At 35.5% G+C, this 15,091-nt stretch overlaps 1 protein-coding gene across 4 annotated transcripts in view; it reads right to left on the bottom strand.

Annotated features, from left to right (window-relative positions):
- AGA (aspartylglucosaminidase) overlaps nt 1–14,567 on the bottom strand; it is a 35,755-nt gene extending 21,188 nt beyond the window's left edge. For 2 of the 4 annotated variants that reach the window (XR_016465935.1, XR_004168845.2), the window contains exons 1-9: nt 14,407–14,566; nt 12,540–12,693; nt 11,772–11,884; nt 9,997–10,109; nt 8,937–9,048; nt 8,155–8,230; nt 7,239–7,346; nt 4,950–5,083; nt 4,005–4,162 (exon numbers count right to left, since the gene is read on the bottom strand). Coding sequence is in view for 1 of the 4 variants with exons in the window: in XM_031607429.2 (XP_031463289.1) it covers nt 4,062–4,162; nt 4,950–5,083; nt 7,239–7,346; nt 8,155–8,230; nt 8,937–9,048; nt 9,997–10,109; nt 11,772–11,884; nt 12,540–12,693; nt 14,407–14,530 (1,035 nt within the window). In the remaining 3 variants the exon portion in view is untranslated. Of the gene's footprint in view, nt 1–3,330; nt 4,163–4,949; nt 5,084–7,238; nt 7,347–8,154; nt 8,231–8,936; nt 9,049–9,996; nt 10,110–11,771; nt 11,885–12,539; nt 12,694–14,406 lie in introns of those variants that run through there. The other 2 variants (XM_031607429.2, XR_016465936.1) reach the window with 2 other exon arrangements.
- Between the last annotated feature and the right edge of the window lie 524 nt (nt 14,568–15,091).

Raw genomic sequence — 15,091 nt, 5'->3', positions numbered from 1 at the left:
AATTTGCTCAAAAGCACAGCTTCTATAATCAACATTTAAATCACTAAGTCACTAATTAGTTCAATAGGTAACCCTAAGTAAGTTTTTCTACTTACAAACAAACAAAAAATCTTTTCACTGGGCAGGAAAGCACACAGAACAGTTTTGGTGACAAAAGAAAACAACTTGCCTAAAAACCTAATTTACTGCACACAGCTGAGCAGAATCTAATTTACTGTGGTCCTATGCAATAGCAGAGAACCTATTAAACAATTTAACTGAAGGTTATGAATAAAACGAATGCAGTAACATAGCCTGTGGAAATTAACAGGAAGGCAAACATTCCTCACACTTTCAAACAATAAAAAATCTAGATTATAAAAACTATACAAGAGAAACTACTTAGCTTGTATTTCCCATTTCAGTTCTACAATTACAAGCCGATTTAATATTATGGTTACTTAATACTATGAAATACATTTACTGAAACCTGTAAATGTGTATATGTAAACACATAATTTCATTTCTTTTAAATACTTCCCAATAAATAAGTATTTCAAACATTTTATCTCATAACAAGAGCCAAAGTCAGAGCACCATGCTGCACCTTCCATGATCAGCTACTCCCACATACTACAAAGGTTAATACAATTTGCAAATATAATCACAGTTTCACTTAAGCTGTCACTTTCACAAAAGCCTTCCTCCTATTTGAAGAGTTAGGTTTTATAACAATCTCTGTGTGCCTATCTTCTAAAAGCAGGCAAGTGCAGGTTCTTTCCTAAGAATATTCAAATACACCAACATTACTGTTCCTATTGCTAAACTAAAGTTCTTCTTCCTTAAGATCTTCAAATGACAAATGCTATGAAAGTATAAATTTAAAACGAAACTCAACATTGCAACTATGTTCAAGTACCAGAACTCACAGGTTTGTTTTTTTTTAATGTTTTAAACAACAGAGGCAATCAAAACAAGTAAGATTTTGCAGCAAATTAGATTCCAGCTGAAACGTAATTTGGAGTCTGCCTGGAAAATATGCAGCAGTGCTACAAGAGCTCATCATTTCTAAACAGTAAAAAGCCTTCATATTTAGAATGCATTCGTCTTTGTAAAACTCTACCTGGGAAAAAGAATAACTAAAACCAAAACAAACAACCAACTCATCTTTCAAATGCTTATTCCCCTATCCTACACAGAAAAAAAAATAAAATCACCAGTAAGGGGAAATCTCACAGCAATTGGCACACTTTGAAGTTGCTAATTGCTTTTATTTCACATATCAGCACTTGTCACTGTAAATACCAGCTAATCACACCAAGAGTATTGCACCAGCAGGTGAATTCACCTACATTGCTTCAGCTGGCTGGGAAAAGAAAAAACAAACAAACAAGAAGAAAACAAAAACACAGCAAATATTGTTAAATGCACAAACATCTAAAAGCGTTTGCCGCTTGACTCAGCAGCTCAAACAGTATCAGTGAAACTGGTCATAAAATCCTGAGATTGTCACATCTGCTCTGTAGTTATTTAGCAATGCTGTTTTGCTGTAAACTTAATGGAACTTATGTACAAGAACGAATAGATCCCCTAGCAAGAACATTTGTAGTTCAGTGCTTAACATATATCACTTCCATATCAGAGCTAGAGTAAATGTAACGGCATCACCAAGGTGTTTCCCTCCCCCATTACATCAGATGAAATGATAATTTGGTAGGAAGCATTAGAAAGAAGCAGGTTAGTTTGAAGATAATGAACTTTAAGCAAAGACTTAAAAAAAAAAAAAAAAAAAAAAACAGACATGAGGCATTCAACCCTGTCACTAACTTGCAAGTGCTAATCCATTCATTTATGATAACTAAATCAGTATGACAAAGCAATTTACATCATTAAACTCCATGTATTAAATATGTATCTCCCATGGAGATGAGTAATTTTTTCTCAGGTATGGATGAGCAGTTAGGACGCTAACTCAGTGACTTTAAATACTCTTCTACAGAACACTTTCAGCATGTAGTCATAACCTCTAGCTGTTTATGCTAGCTAACACAGTGACACAGACACACTAGAAAGCATGTCACCAATGTTCTCAAGCTCTCAGAAAAATGAACCCCAGATTCACTTGCAGCAGTTTGAGACATTAATGTTCGGCTGCAGAACTGAACTACTATGTTCACCATTTGCAACATCATCTTTGAAGAAATAATCATTGGGATTTTACTTATCTATTTGTACTTGACTGCCTGAAGTTACAAGTACAGATACTGTTTCATTCACTCCATCTTAAAATACAGCAGCTATGGCAGAATGGCTGTAGGTAGGAGAGATAGAAAACACCATATGCAGCCAAAGATATATACAACAAGAGCACTTTTGACAAAAGCTTGATGTGGCCTATTGTGAATTCTGTATTATTAGGTGCTCTAAAGATGCAGTGACAGAAGTGAATCTTCCAAATAAATGAGTTTCCTGACCTAGTTCAACAGCAGACCATTAAAGATGACTGCTGTAATTTGAATGTTTTCTCCAGCTTCTCAACATACACCTTGGAACATAAGGTAAGAATCAGTCTAAGGCACAGTACATAAGCAGCAAACAACCTGACTTAAAAAAAGATACATTAAGGTGTGCTTTTATTACCAAAACATTATATTAAAGTAGACAAAGAATAATTCAAGTGTTTTTGAAAAGGTGTACTCATTTGACCCCCACACACACACCTTTTTTTTTTTTTTTTTCATTTTTTCCTATTAAAATTCATGGTTGCACACAGATCACATGTACCCCTAAAATAATCCTCAAGATGCAAAAAAAAGTGATTAAACCAGGTTTTTTTTTTTTTTTTTTTTTTTTTTTTTTTTTTTTAACTACCATGCTTTAGGTAAGCAACTCCACATTTGCAGTGGTAAGGTGCTATAGGAAAATGTAAGCACACAGCACACTTGTGACAAATCACTGTGATTAAGATTCATGATTTAATTTTCAATGTGAAAAATCAGTCTCACATCCCATTTACTATTAACAGATTTCAACACTCCTTGAAAATGTGTACTCCATCCAAAGACATCTTCAGCTATTTTCAAAAAAAAGTTCTCTCATTTCTCAATCTTTTAATTGAGAGTTCAAAATCTTCACCACTACTCTTCAATTCTCTTTTCTTGCTTGCTAGCATTTGCATGTAAATTTCTTTTCAAGAGAAAGGAAAACCAGGACTAAATCTCAGAATAACAATTACAAATTCTTAAAGGAAATTACCTGTGTAGATGCAGAGCCCTTTCTCCTCCCTGCCCTTTATTCCAGATTTCTGCCAAATACTTATTTTTAAATGGAAAAGCGAATGTCTAGACAGTGGTTATTATACATCGCTTTTGTTTATTTAGCTCTTAAGAAAGCAGACACAGTAGAAGAGCTGTTAGACACTTCATCTCTGTACATGCTGTACGATTACCTGTCTACTTTATGAGCCTTTTTTGAAAGTCTTTTTTCCCAACGACCAAATCTCTACTTCCCAAAAAATGATGAAATGCGGAATTACTTTGAAGTGAATATACAATAGATAACTTTGTGCAGTATTGAGAACCACAGTTCGACTCTTAGGTTTGAAAAAAAGAGTTGAGATGTAAGGTAGCATCTATTAAATTCCCGGCTTAAGTGACTTCAGTAGTGAGACACATTAATTTCAGCCATTTCACTTAAATGTTGATTTTTAAATAAAGCAGAATCCCTCCATGCTAACTGTGAATGTGCCAGGACTAACTATAATTTTGCAGTTTTATCCACTTTCCTGAAAGTGCACGAACACTGATTTTTTTTTAAGTCTTGCTCTAAAATACCTCTCTGAAATCATTTAGAAATAATTTGGCAAATTAATGAGGTGAAAAAACTACAGTTTAAGTTTAACAGCACTACACAATATGAAAACAGAACATATTAAAAACAGTGAAGCATCCACATCAACATATATTTATATTCGCTCACATGATTTTGAAACAACAAAATCAAAGAAATATTTTAAAAAGTGATACCTTAAGAATCTTAGCACTTTCCCCCTCTAAATTTAGATGTTAATAGGGTAAAAGAAATTAAATGCAATCTACTACTTGTTCAGCAGGCTGACTTTGCAAAGGGCTAAAAACCATGAAGTGAAACTGAGTGAATCCTGGAATTTTATTACATGCAGCACCTAGGGAAGAAAAAATACATAACTTGATACATTTAGGATTTGAATACTTTATCATCTAAATACACTAATAAACACCCAATTTCTAATTCTTTTACAATGGTGTAATTATTTTTTTTTAAATCTGTTTAACTCAAGACATCTTGAAAGTACTTATTTTTAAGTAAAAATACTGTGCTACTGTATAATACAACTCAAAACAGTACCATAAGTTAGGAAAAAATATATCTATCTTTCAATCCTGATTAACTTAATGAGTTCCTCCAACTCTAATCTCTTAAACACAGAACTATGCAAAATAAAAGATCAAAGAATAGCAATAAGCAGTCCAACTAAATAAGCTGTGTTGATTAGCAAATTATATTTGCTACTGATCTGAGAGTTTGCTAATGAGATGCCTGGCACAATGACTGATCTTAGATTGCTTTGAAGCTATGCTTAACAACCACAATCTCCCTGCCTTATGCCATATTTTTTTTAAAAAACCTTTAAATTAATCTTACACAATCTAGGAGAACACACAAAGGTTGTAAATATTTCTGATCTTTATGAAGTCTCACATAAATTTTGTAAACATCTAAAATATAAAAATGCAGAGGAGAAATTAAAATATCTCAATTTCACATGAGGACAGTTGTCCTGATGACCAGCCTTCAATATTATGAATGGCCACATCACTGCAGTATTTAAGGAGCAATTAGTGACTTCTGCTTTAAAGTCTACCATAAATTTTGCTTATCTGTGACTCATTCAGTGTCAACAATATTTGCCTGTTGAGCAAGATACATACCATAACTTCCAGTTGTATTGGCACATATAACAGCACCAAAGAACTTTGGAACATGCTGCTGAATCCTGGAAATAACTTTCTGACAGGCTACTGTCGGGTCTGTTCCCATCCTCATATACTCCACTGCTTGATAGCTAAAGCAATTAAAATAAAATAAAATAAAAAACATCTCCCATCCAGACAATTAGCCAAACTCAGGTTAGATACTACCTTGAGAGATTTACAGTGCTTTGAGTTATGGAAACAAACTACAAATCAGCAATTATTATTCAATAAAGTGTTATTAGAAACAGTACTAAAAGGGATTTTAAGATGTCATTTATACCATCTGCTATTTTAAGGCAAGACCAAACCTGTGGTAACCTAATCATTTGCAGTAGAAGAGGCTAAGCTACAGATCAGTTTAACAATTGCGAAGAAGTAGCTGAAGAGTTACTGGCTTTTATTTTTTATTGTATAACTAAGTTTCACATAAGGAATTATTACTAGTTTTCAAAATGACCTATCTGTAGGCAATCTCATTTGTTAAAAAAAAATAATAATGACAACAACACCAAAACAACCTATGAAATTACACACAACTCACCCCTATTTATTTATTCCAGTAAACATTAAAAATATTTTTCAGGAGATGCAAGTTTCAGAAAAAAACTCAGAATTGAAAAAAACTTTCATAAATATGAAGGTATCATGCTCAGATAAAGACTCCGAGCTACCTTCAAAACTTCTTGTAAGATAATATTTTTAAAATAACAATAAATCTTTTTCTAAATGCAAAATAATCAAGATGAATTTCCTTTGCATCATTCTACAAATGATAACAGAGGCAAAGATCTTTGAGATAGATCACTTGCATTTCCAAGATGTCATCAGTGGTAAAACCTATCAACAATCCAACCTTTTATTGCTGTTTACTTTCAGAAGCAGAAGATTAAATGACAATGCATAATTTACTCAAAAGCAAACAACACCAAATTTTGTCTTGATGGAAGATACATAAATAAATACCTCAACTTGTTACACTAACAAACACTCATCCACAGATAGCATTAACTACAGATGTCATCAAAGTGCCTCAGAAGAGACCTTTCCTTGCATTCTCTGGCTCCCTATTAGCCTTGTTTTTTAATACTAATTGGAAAGGTTCAAGTTATGGAACTGTAACTACCTAAACACAAAGCTAGATTTCACAGAGGTATCCTCAATAATCAAAGTAAGATGTAATTGTTTCAAAAAAAAAAAAAGCAGTCAGAAACTATTAGAAATTTTGCCCTTGATTTGACACCTCCAGGTTTTCTGATAGATCAATTCTATTCTTACGAGAATGTCTCTTCATTTTTATTTAGGAATACTTAAATATCATGAAATTAAGAAAGATCTGATCTACAAGGAACCTGTGACTGTCTAGTCTGAGCTCTCTAAAACCAACTGAAGCAAACATCAAACATTTTAAGCATTTCAAACAAATATTTTTTAGGCTGCTAAGGAGCAATGTACATTTTTACTGATTAATCTCATTGTGAAATCCAACTTACAACTATTGTCAGTACCTGATTCCTCAAAATAATATAAATAAAAATAAACTCTGTTCATTATTTTGCCTTTTATTTCAAGACTGTCTTGGAACTGTTTCACACTCATTCAGGACTGTAACTTTTAAAAATATACATCTGTCAGAAGGCATCCATAACTGCCAGAGTTTCAGAAGGAGTACTTGAGCAATGTGAAGACCACTGCTTTAGATTTCATAAAGCATCAGTGCTCATTATGTTCAGCTTAGGCTACTATAAAGCTTTCCTTTTGAGAATGGACCACTAGAATGACTGTCAACACTCAGTGATGTAAACTTTCATATTTTACAGTTTATGCAGCCACACTGACAGCACTAAGCCATCTCTTCCAGTTTCAAATTAGATATTACATAGTCTTTTTACAGTGATACTCCCCTATGTTCCTCGGTAATCCGAGAGTCATTCATCATATTTTCTACAGTTTATTAGACTTATTTCTCCCATAGCAAAACACTTCGGAGAAAAAGCTCATCTGTTCTGTTAAAGAACATGCAGGATGATAATACACTCATTATTGCTGCCTGTCTGCTCTCAGCTAGGCAGAATTTCAGTGTTAAGTTGTAAGGATGACTTGATCTTGCTACTGTTCTTCCCCTTTACATTCCTTTCTCTCCCACTTCAAGAACCAATAAGTCAGACAGTCTTTCAATCAACTACACAATTAGCTGAACTTCCATTTTGCTTTTGAAAGCTAGCAAAGTCTGCCCTAAAGACAAACCTGGGTAAGAAACGCATCATGGTGTCACCATCTCCAGTGGCTGCAGCTCCTCCAGCTGTGCTATCGGCATAGGATCCTGCTCCAGCTATTGGAGAATCTCCAACACGACTGCAATGAACAATGAAGAAAAGTATTTTACCAAAGAGAACTAAAATTTACTAATACCAGTGAGATTATATTAATGTAATAGCTCTTGATTTGATATCAGAAAGTCCTTATGGCTTGAGTACGCCTTTAACTTTGTCAACTTAATCACCTCCAGCTGGGTTAGCATTAAACCTATAGGAGAACAGAACAGGTAAAGAGGTCACTTTACTGCAGTCAAAAGTCTTGTAATAAAAACCACTGACAAAAGAGATCTGCGATAACTTTACTGATCTGTGGTTTAGTGCACCTTCAGTATATGCCTCTTTGTTATTATCCTGAGTATAGCTAGGGTAATAAGTTTTAGCCAGTGGGCAACAATGAGCAGCTAGGGCAACTATTATGTTCAGTAACTCTTACTAAATCCAGAAGTTGTTTGAATTGGTAGAAAAACACAATTCCTAACTGGGGCAAAAAAATCTCAAAGACAAAATACAGACCTGAGGCTCTGATTCTATATACATTTACTTTGAGAACGTGCACCTTTCAAAAAGGTTCACTCATTTCTAGTGATTTGGCTTAAATTTATCTCACAAATACGCCAGTTTTTTGTATGCCTACATGGACAATTAAAACTACCAGAAAAACAAACAGTTCTTCACACATATTGTATCTGTGTCTTAGCATTTGGATTTATGGTAATGCCTTGCAATAACTAAGATGATTTTGTGAATGCCACTCTCTAAAATATATGCTGTTTCACCTTAACATAAGCTTAACACAAGAAATAAAACAAAAAACAAGCTTTCTTAGCAAAATTAGAGATACTAACCCCGGAATTTTGTGGACGCCACCATTAGTAGATGTCCCAGAAACAACGGTTCCACTCTTACCAATTACAACCATACCTAAAATTTTCAACATGTATGAAACATAGTCAGACACACCGCAGAGCAATTTGTTAAATCATCACTTTATGTCTTACCATCAAATAGAACCATGATATACAGACTTTTAAAAGTTATCAATATGCTGAAATACAGAAAAATTGTATTCTTGAAGAAGTTATTTGTAAGCTTTTCCTATTCTGTAAACAGAATAGAAGAAAAATGTAAGTATGCTTTATTTTATACGTTTAAGAACAATTTGACAAACTCTGCCTTTAGCAACAAGTCTAAGTTTTTACTCATTTCTCCCACTTCTGCAAAGCCTTTTAAGTTAGTCTAACAGCTACATGGGAGACATGACCTAAGTTAATTACAGTCAAGATAAAAATAACTATTTTTAACCTTGATCAGTTTTCTAAGCATATATACTTGCCCAGCCTGTTGTGCTCAGGTGTCTGAGGGAGAAGCAGTAGGGTAATAACAAATAAGAGACAGCAAAAGAGGAAGGAAATGGCTGTGCCATTTCACAGGATATGTGAAAAACATATCCTGTGTTTAGGAACTTGATGCTAACAAATAAATAACACAGTCCTGAAATCACTATAAATAGGAATGAAAGATTATGAATTCAGTTTTTATATGAAACACTTTGCTTTAAACTCAGCATGAGTTAATCAACAGAGGAATGAGGAAAAAAATAGGAACAGAGCTACCAAAAAGTTGTTACCAATAGTATCGTGATTATGAATGTTTCTTTGTGAAATGGTCTCTTCTTCAAATGAAACTTTTTCAAGACGCTTATATGGTCCACAGGATTTTGAAGAATCTGGTACCACGTTCTGTAATTATATGCATGAATAATAAATTATACTTTATTACAGATTAATGTGAAAATGTTACACTCAATATCTATAAACTACTACACAAGTATAACATGCCTGATACGTGAATTCTGTAGCTGTACTAATGTCATATACTTGGTTTGCTTAAAGAATGAAGACTGACTTCTGATATTATCAGGTGAAAAGGTTTTTCAAGTAAATTGTTAATGAAACTAGATATTCTTTTTTGCTTAACAGACTGACTTGTCAAAAAAGTTCATTATTCACCAAAATGAAGATTTTTTTTTTTAAGAAAACTTTAAAAAAGGATAAATTGAATTTACTTCAATAATTTCAAGATATTACATCGTCAGTGCTGAAGATATTTTCACAATTGAAAATGAGAATATGTATTGGTTTAAAATGGCTCAGCAATCAGCATTTTAGATGCAAGAAACAAAAAAGACACTGCACAAATACAAATCTGCAACAGCTATACCAAAATAAAGTAAGCTCACCACAAAAGGCAAGTTCAACACAGACAACTGCACTGATCTGACATGTCCACAGTTCTGCATAAAGCCACTGTATTTATGGCAGCTAACTTCTACTGTAAGATTTCATTCCAGAAACTTATCTCAGAAAGTACTCTCAATGCTTTGTTTAGCATGAGAAGTTCTGCACAAATTTAGAGTTTTAAATAAATACATATATATACATATCCCATACCAAAACTCTGTGCAAGCAAGGTCAAAACTGCAAGATTTAAGAAGTAGGAGCTATTCATATACGCTTTCTGAGTCCAAGCATTTGACAAATCCAGGTTTGTTCTGTGTATTACATGGAACAGTTATTTTTCACACGTGCAAAAGCAAAACTTCAATGTAAGCAGAAAGGAAGAGGTAGTGTTGCAATAATATTACTGTGGCTACCAAATACCACCCCTTGACTGTGACTGCATTGTACCTTCCAGTAGTTTGGCTGACAGCTTTGATTAAGCCACCTTGAATACACTGAAAGAGACCTTTGGGTTGTTAAATCTTCATATGGAAATCCCATGCGTACGGCAAACAGGGAGGCTTTATAAACAAAAACAAAACAAAATCTTAAATACAGATGCAATCAAAGCCTCTTTTACACATAGAATAATGGAAAAGTGACATCATCTTATGAAACACACTTATGTTTACAATTCTAAAAAAAAAAAAATACTTTTTTTTTTTTTTTTTGACATAAAATTGTGCACATGCATGTTTGTCCATCATCCTTTCATGACTTCCAAAGCTCTGTTTCTATTCCAAGAAGCAGAGTTGTTATTTTTTCTAGTCTGAACTTTCCCACTTGGATACTAGTTTAAGTATTGCAAGAACAAAAGAAGAAAAGGTCAGCCTCACAGTGATTATGAAACTCTCCAACCTATTTGAGACAAAACTGAAAATTTCCCAGCAGACAATAACCAAAATAATGTTTTTCCTCACTTGTAATTATTCTGCACTGAGTCTACCTCACCAGACTCCTGTGTTGGTATAACTCAACATAACAGCCTTGTCCATGTGATTTCATTATGCAAATAATTATTTTCCTAAACTGGAAAATATAATTTAAATCAGTATTTAATTCTTCAGTTTCTTTTTCATCTTTCTTCTCTTCTCTGTTCATTCTACAATCACCAATAAAAGTACTCTGATATTTGCCTATGATTGGCAATGGAACTTTCTGAACATTTATTCCTTCTCTTTACCACCCGACTAATTTTTTTCTCAGCACTATCCATTAAATCTCTTACCAAAGCCACTTGTAACCTAAATGGCCAAGTGCTTGAATTAAATAGTATCTGCAAATCTATCTCCCTTTTTCCATGTCTTCTGTCAAAACAGTCATCACCTGCTCTACTGCCATACTTTCCTCCTCTGTAAAGTAATAGAAAATGCTGGGTTGCACTAATTTCTCTATCATTCTGTACACATTAAAATCTTCAAGAATCTTGTATTTTATCAGCTTCAAAGAAGTAATTTTTAAAGTTCAAACATCTCCTCTTTTTAAGTCCCAACTTCCACACTTGTCTACACATTTCCTTCAGAGCAGCCCCATACATTTTAAAAATCTTCAGTGATGAGCTAAGTAACCTTTCAGTAACTATTCAATACTTTCCTGCAACATACATCTCTTCTGAAACTAGTGTTATTCTAAAAGTAGCAGCTTGTTCTTTCAAACCTAAACTATTCCTCAAGCTTGCAATTTTGCTCCTTTATGATGCCCAGGAACACACCTCCTAAAGTGATTTTCAGATCTTCACCACCAGTTTTTATATTTATAAAAATATAGCATCTGTGCTCAATATACACTAAAATAGTAATATGGCACTGTAGCATCTTATTTCTGTCATTCTTTAGACAGTTACTCCCTGATTTTAAATGAAATATTCGCATCTAGCAGCTTCAGTTTCTATAGTATGTTGTATCAAATCATTTTTACATCTGCTAACAGTATTATTAGCTAAGTCTTGGAATTACAAGTTAATAATTGGAGTTAAATTGGTAAAATATCATAAAGCTATATTTTTCTTTTCACATGGAAACGATGGATTAAAACCTAATCCATAGATATGTAATGATAAACATTTCAGCACTATTTAAGAAGATTTACTTTTTTGTCAGGGATTACCTCCACTCAAGATTAACAAATGACAATTTTATAACATAAAGAGGTTAAGACTCAGAAAAAGTAAAAGGAATAATTACCTGACTCTCCCACTAATAATGTATGCTTAGTGTGCTCAATGACCTTTCGTGCTACACCAATTGCATTTTTCACATGTCTGAGATCTGCAACTGCCCCAACCTCCATAGTGTTGCTGGAAGCAAGACATATTTAGAACTTATTAAAAAAACAACAACAAAAGCATAAACAGTTGCATAATTTGTATTTGGAAAAATCTTTCTTCGTGTAAAGAAGATCTGTTGCTTTAACGTACTGCTTTAACTGTACCACGCCACGAATAGGTGGGCATCACATTAGCGGAGAAGAAATTCACGTGTACATTGATACATTGTAGCCTTGCATAGGTTGGGGATGTTGCCTAAGTAACAGTTACTCTACCTAGAATAATATTTTCGATAGGGTAACTACTTTGTTACACAAACTCATAGCCAAACCAAACACCGGCAATTACTTTCTAAGCAGGACAGCCTAAAATGGTAAATGAAGTACAGAAGACAATGGCTACAGAAGTGAAAAACTTACAAAATTAATCTAAAGGGAAAGCTCAGTATGCTACAAACTCTTCCCTTTGCAACTACTTATAAAGAGCTGGATTACTAAGTGCAAAAATTCTCTAATACATACTTGGTTGTTCTTCCACCAAGTGAAAGAAAAACTTGCCCGTAGTTAAACCAATAAGACCACTGTGACAAATTTTACATTAAAATGTGTTAAAAGTTACAGAGACCTCCTCCCCTTCTCCTTCCCCCCCCCCCCCCCCCCCACACACACACACACAGTTATCTTACCCATTCATAATCATTGCATCCAGTGTTGTTTCCCCACTTTCATCTGGGCTTCCTCCATATCCCACACTCCCATCGCACTGGTCAATCTCACACTGACCACAGCCTTTCTCAACAGCATCCAGCTCAGAACCACCCAACTGTAATGTTCTCCATGCTGTAATCAACAAAATAATTCAAGGTCAACAATGAAAATAGTCTCCAGTACTGCTTTAAGACAGTTTTCTAGATGGACACTATGAAAACACTTATATATGTGGATTTAAAACAAACAAACAAAAATGATCTCATACCACTATTACTTATAATTTAAATAAAGGCAAAATATAAACACATATTTGGGATAAAGTAAATTATTAATTTTCTAAACACTGTTGTGTTGTTATTTATTGTTGGTTTTTTTAAATATCTAATCAGTATTTCTGACTGAGAAACAAAGCTTTTTTTTTTTCCTGACTGAGAAAGTATTGTTACAAATGTATTGTTTAATTACAAATTATTATTTATTGTTTTATTATTTAATAATTATATTTATGAATTATTTATATATTATTTAGTAACGATAAAAACTTCTGTATATTAAATAGCCTCTATTCAGAATCAACACTGTACCAGTGTCTATTTAAAGTTTTTTACGGGGAGTCAAAGGGTGAAGCAGGCTAAGCAAAACTTTTACCAAAACTGCAGAATAGAAAGATCTGAAGATTTAAAACAGTGATCTAAAAGCTCATTAGTAACCATGTAAGAACAAATATCAGTCTACACCTTCCCTTGTTCAACTCTCAGTCTTCTATTCTTCACCATCTAACTCATTGCACTGTTTTGTAAGACATCACAAATGTGCCAGCTGTACACAACTTCAGTAAACTGGGCCTGTAGGCTCTGTACATGTGCAGCATTTCACAAGATTGGACCTCAGGCAACATTTCCAGGATGCCTGAGCTTGCTACTACTGGCGGTTGCAATCTTATTTCCTCCTCCTGCTGCAGGATCTGGTGCTCCACATCTGCCATACACAGCACAGCGTAGGCAGAAGAAACACATTACTTAGTCACAGCTACCTCCAGATGTCCCATCTCACACATTCACAGAATTGTAGAGGCTGGAAGGGACCTCTAGAGATCACTAGTCTAACCCTCTGCCAAAGCAGGCTCCTTAGAGCAGGCTCCACAGGTAGACATCTGGGCAGATCTTGAATATCCCCAAAGGAGGAGACTCTGCAACCCCCTCGGGTGGCCTGTTCCAGTGCTCTGTCACCCTTACTGTAAGTTCTTATGCACATTTGTGCAGAACTTCTTATGAACTTCCTATCTTCACCAACACTGAATGCAATTGCATAAAAACTGGCCAAGGGGAAAACAAACAAACAAACAACAACAAAAAAACAGCAAGGAGAAAGTAACAAAGCCTAGCACCCAACTCTGCATACACTTGTTTTTAATGAATGTGGGGAGTACTGCTCCAATTCCTACTCCATCTATTACTGCAAGCAGTCTTCACAGGTTTTTAAAAGCTGCAAAACAAAGGCCTTGCAGTTCTCCTATCAGTATTTCACTCGTGACTGACACAAGGCTTCATCCATAACTCACTTCACGGCTTCCCTAAAGAGTTACTTAAAACCCAGCTATGCTAAAACAACCTATAAGGCCCTTTAAATCACGACGCACATTTAATTTATGCAGGCAGATTTGCACTAGGCAAGCCATCTTTGATCATTAACAGGAGCGATCCCAGTCTCACACCGCAGCCCTTTAATAGCACGTCTGCCAACCGCCCCCCAGCTCCCCGAGCTTCCCCCCTACCAGCCGCCGCCCCCCCGCAAGAGGAGCACCAAGCGGCCGGCACTGCCTCGGCCCCCCCGCCGGAACACCTGTCTCTGTGGCCTTCCTAAACGCCCAGGTGTTGATAACTACGGGCAGAGCGGCCCCGGCTGCCCCACACGGGCCCGCCAGCTGCAGGGCGATCAGCACAATGCGGACTACCGCCGCCGCCATCACCGCCCTCCGCCTGGCCGCGCATGCGCGGGGCTGGGCCGTGGCAGCCGGCAGCCGCTGCAGGCAGACCGGGCGTTGGATGGGCTGCTGATGGCGCCGGTCGCCGAAAGTCCCTTTGCGTTGCAAAGCCGTAAAGCACGTGTGTTGTCTTAGTGGTCTGAAGGACTTTAGCTGACAGCGGGTGTATTCAGGGCTTGCTGTGTTGAGGCAGTTGCTCGGCAGCAGGGTTAAAAACCGTGGCTTCTGCTTTACCCGAGGGAGTGGAGATAAAATACACTACTTAAACAAACAAACAAAACAAAACAAAACAAAAAAGAAAGAAGAAAAATCCAGCTCGGTGCCCCCAGTTCTTTGCGATAAACAAAACAAAAACTTATTGCAGCTTTCCAGTGCTTGAACGGAGCTTGCAGGCAGGAGGGGGACTGACTTTTTACATGGTCTGATAGAGATGGGAGAAAGAGGAAGGGCTTTAAACTAAAAGAGAGGAGGTTTTAATTAGATGTTAGGAAGATATTTTTTACTCGGAGAGTAAAAAATATTTTTTTTTTACTCGGAGAGTGG

This window comes from Phasianus colchicus, chromosome 4, assembly GCF_987193195.1.
Source record: "Phasianus colchicus chromosome 4, bPhaCol1.hap1.1, whole genome shotgun sequence".
Taxonomy (NCBI): domain Eukaryota; kingdom Metazoa; phylum Chordata; class Aves; order Galliformes; family Phasianidae; genus Phasianus; species Phasianus colchicus.
The sequence above is the reverse complement of the archived record's forward strand: the minus strand, read 5'-3'. Positions and strand labels throughout refer to the sequence as shown.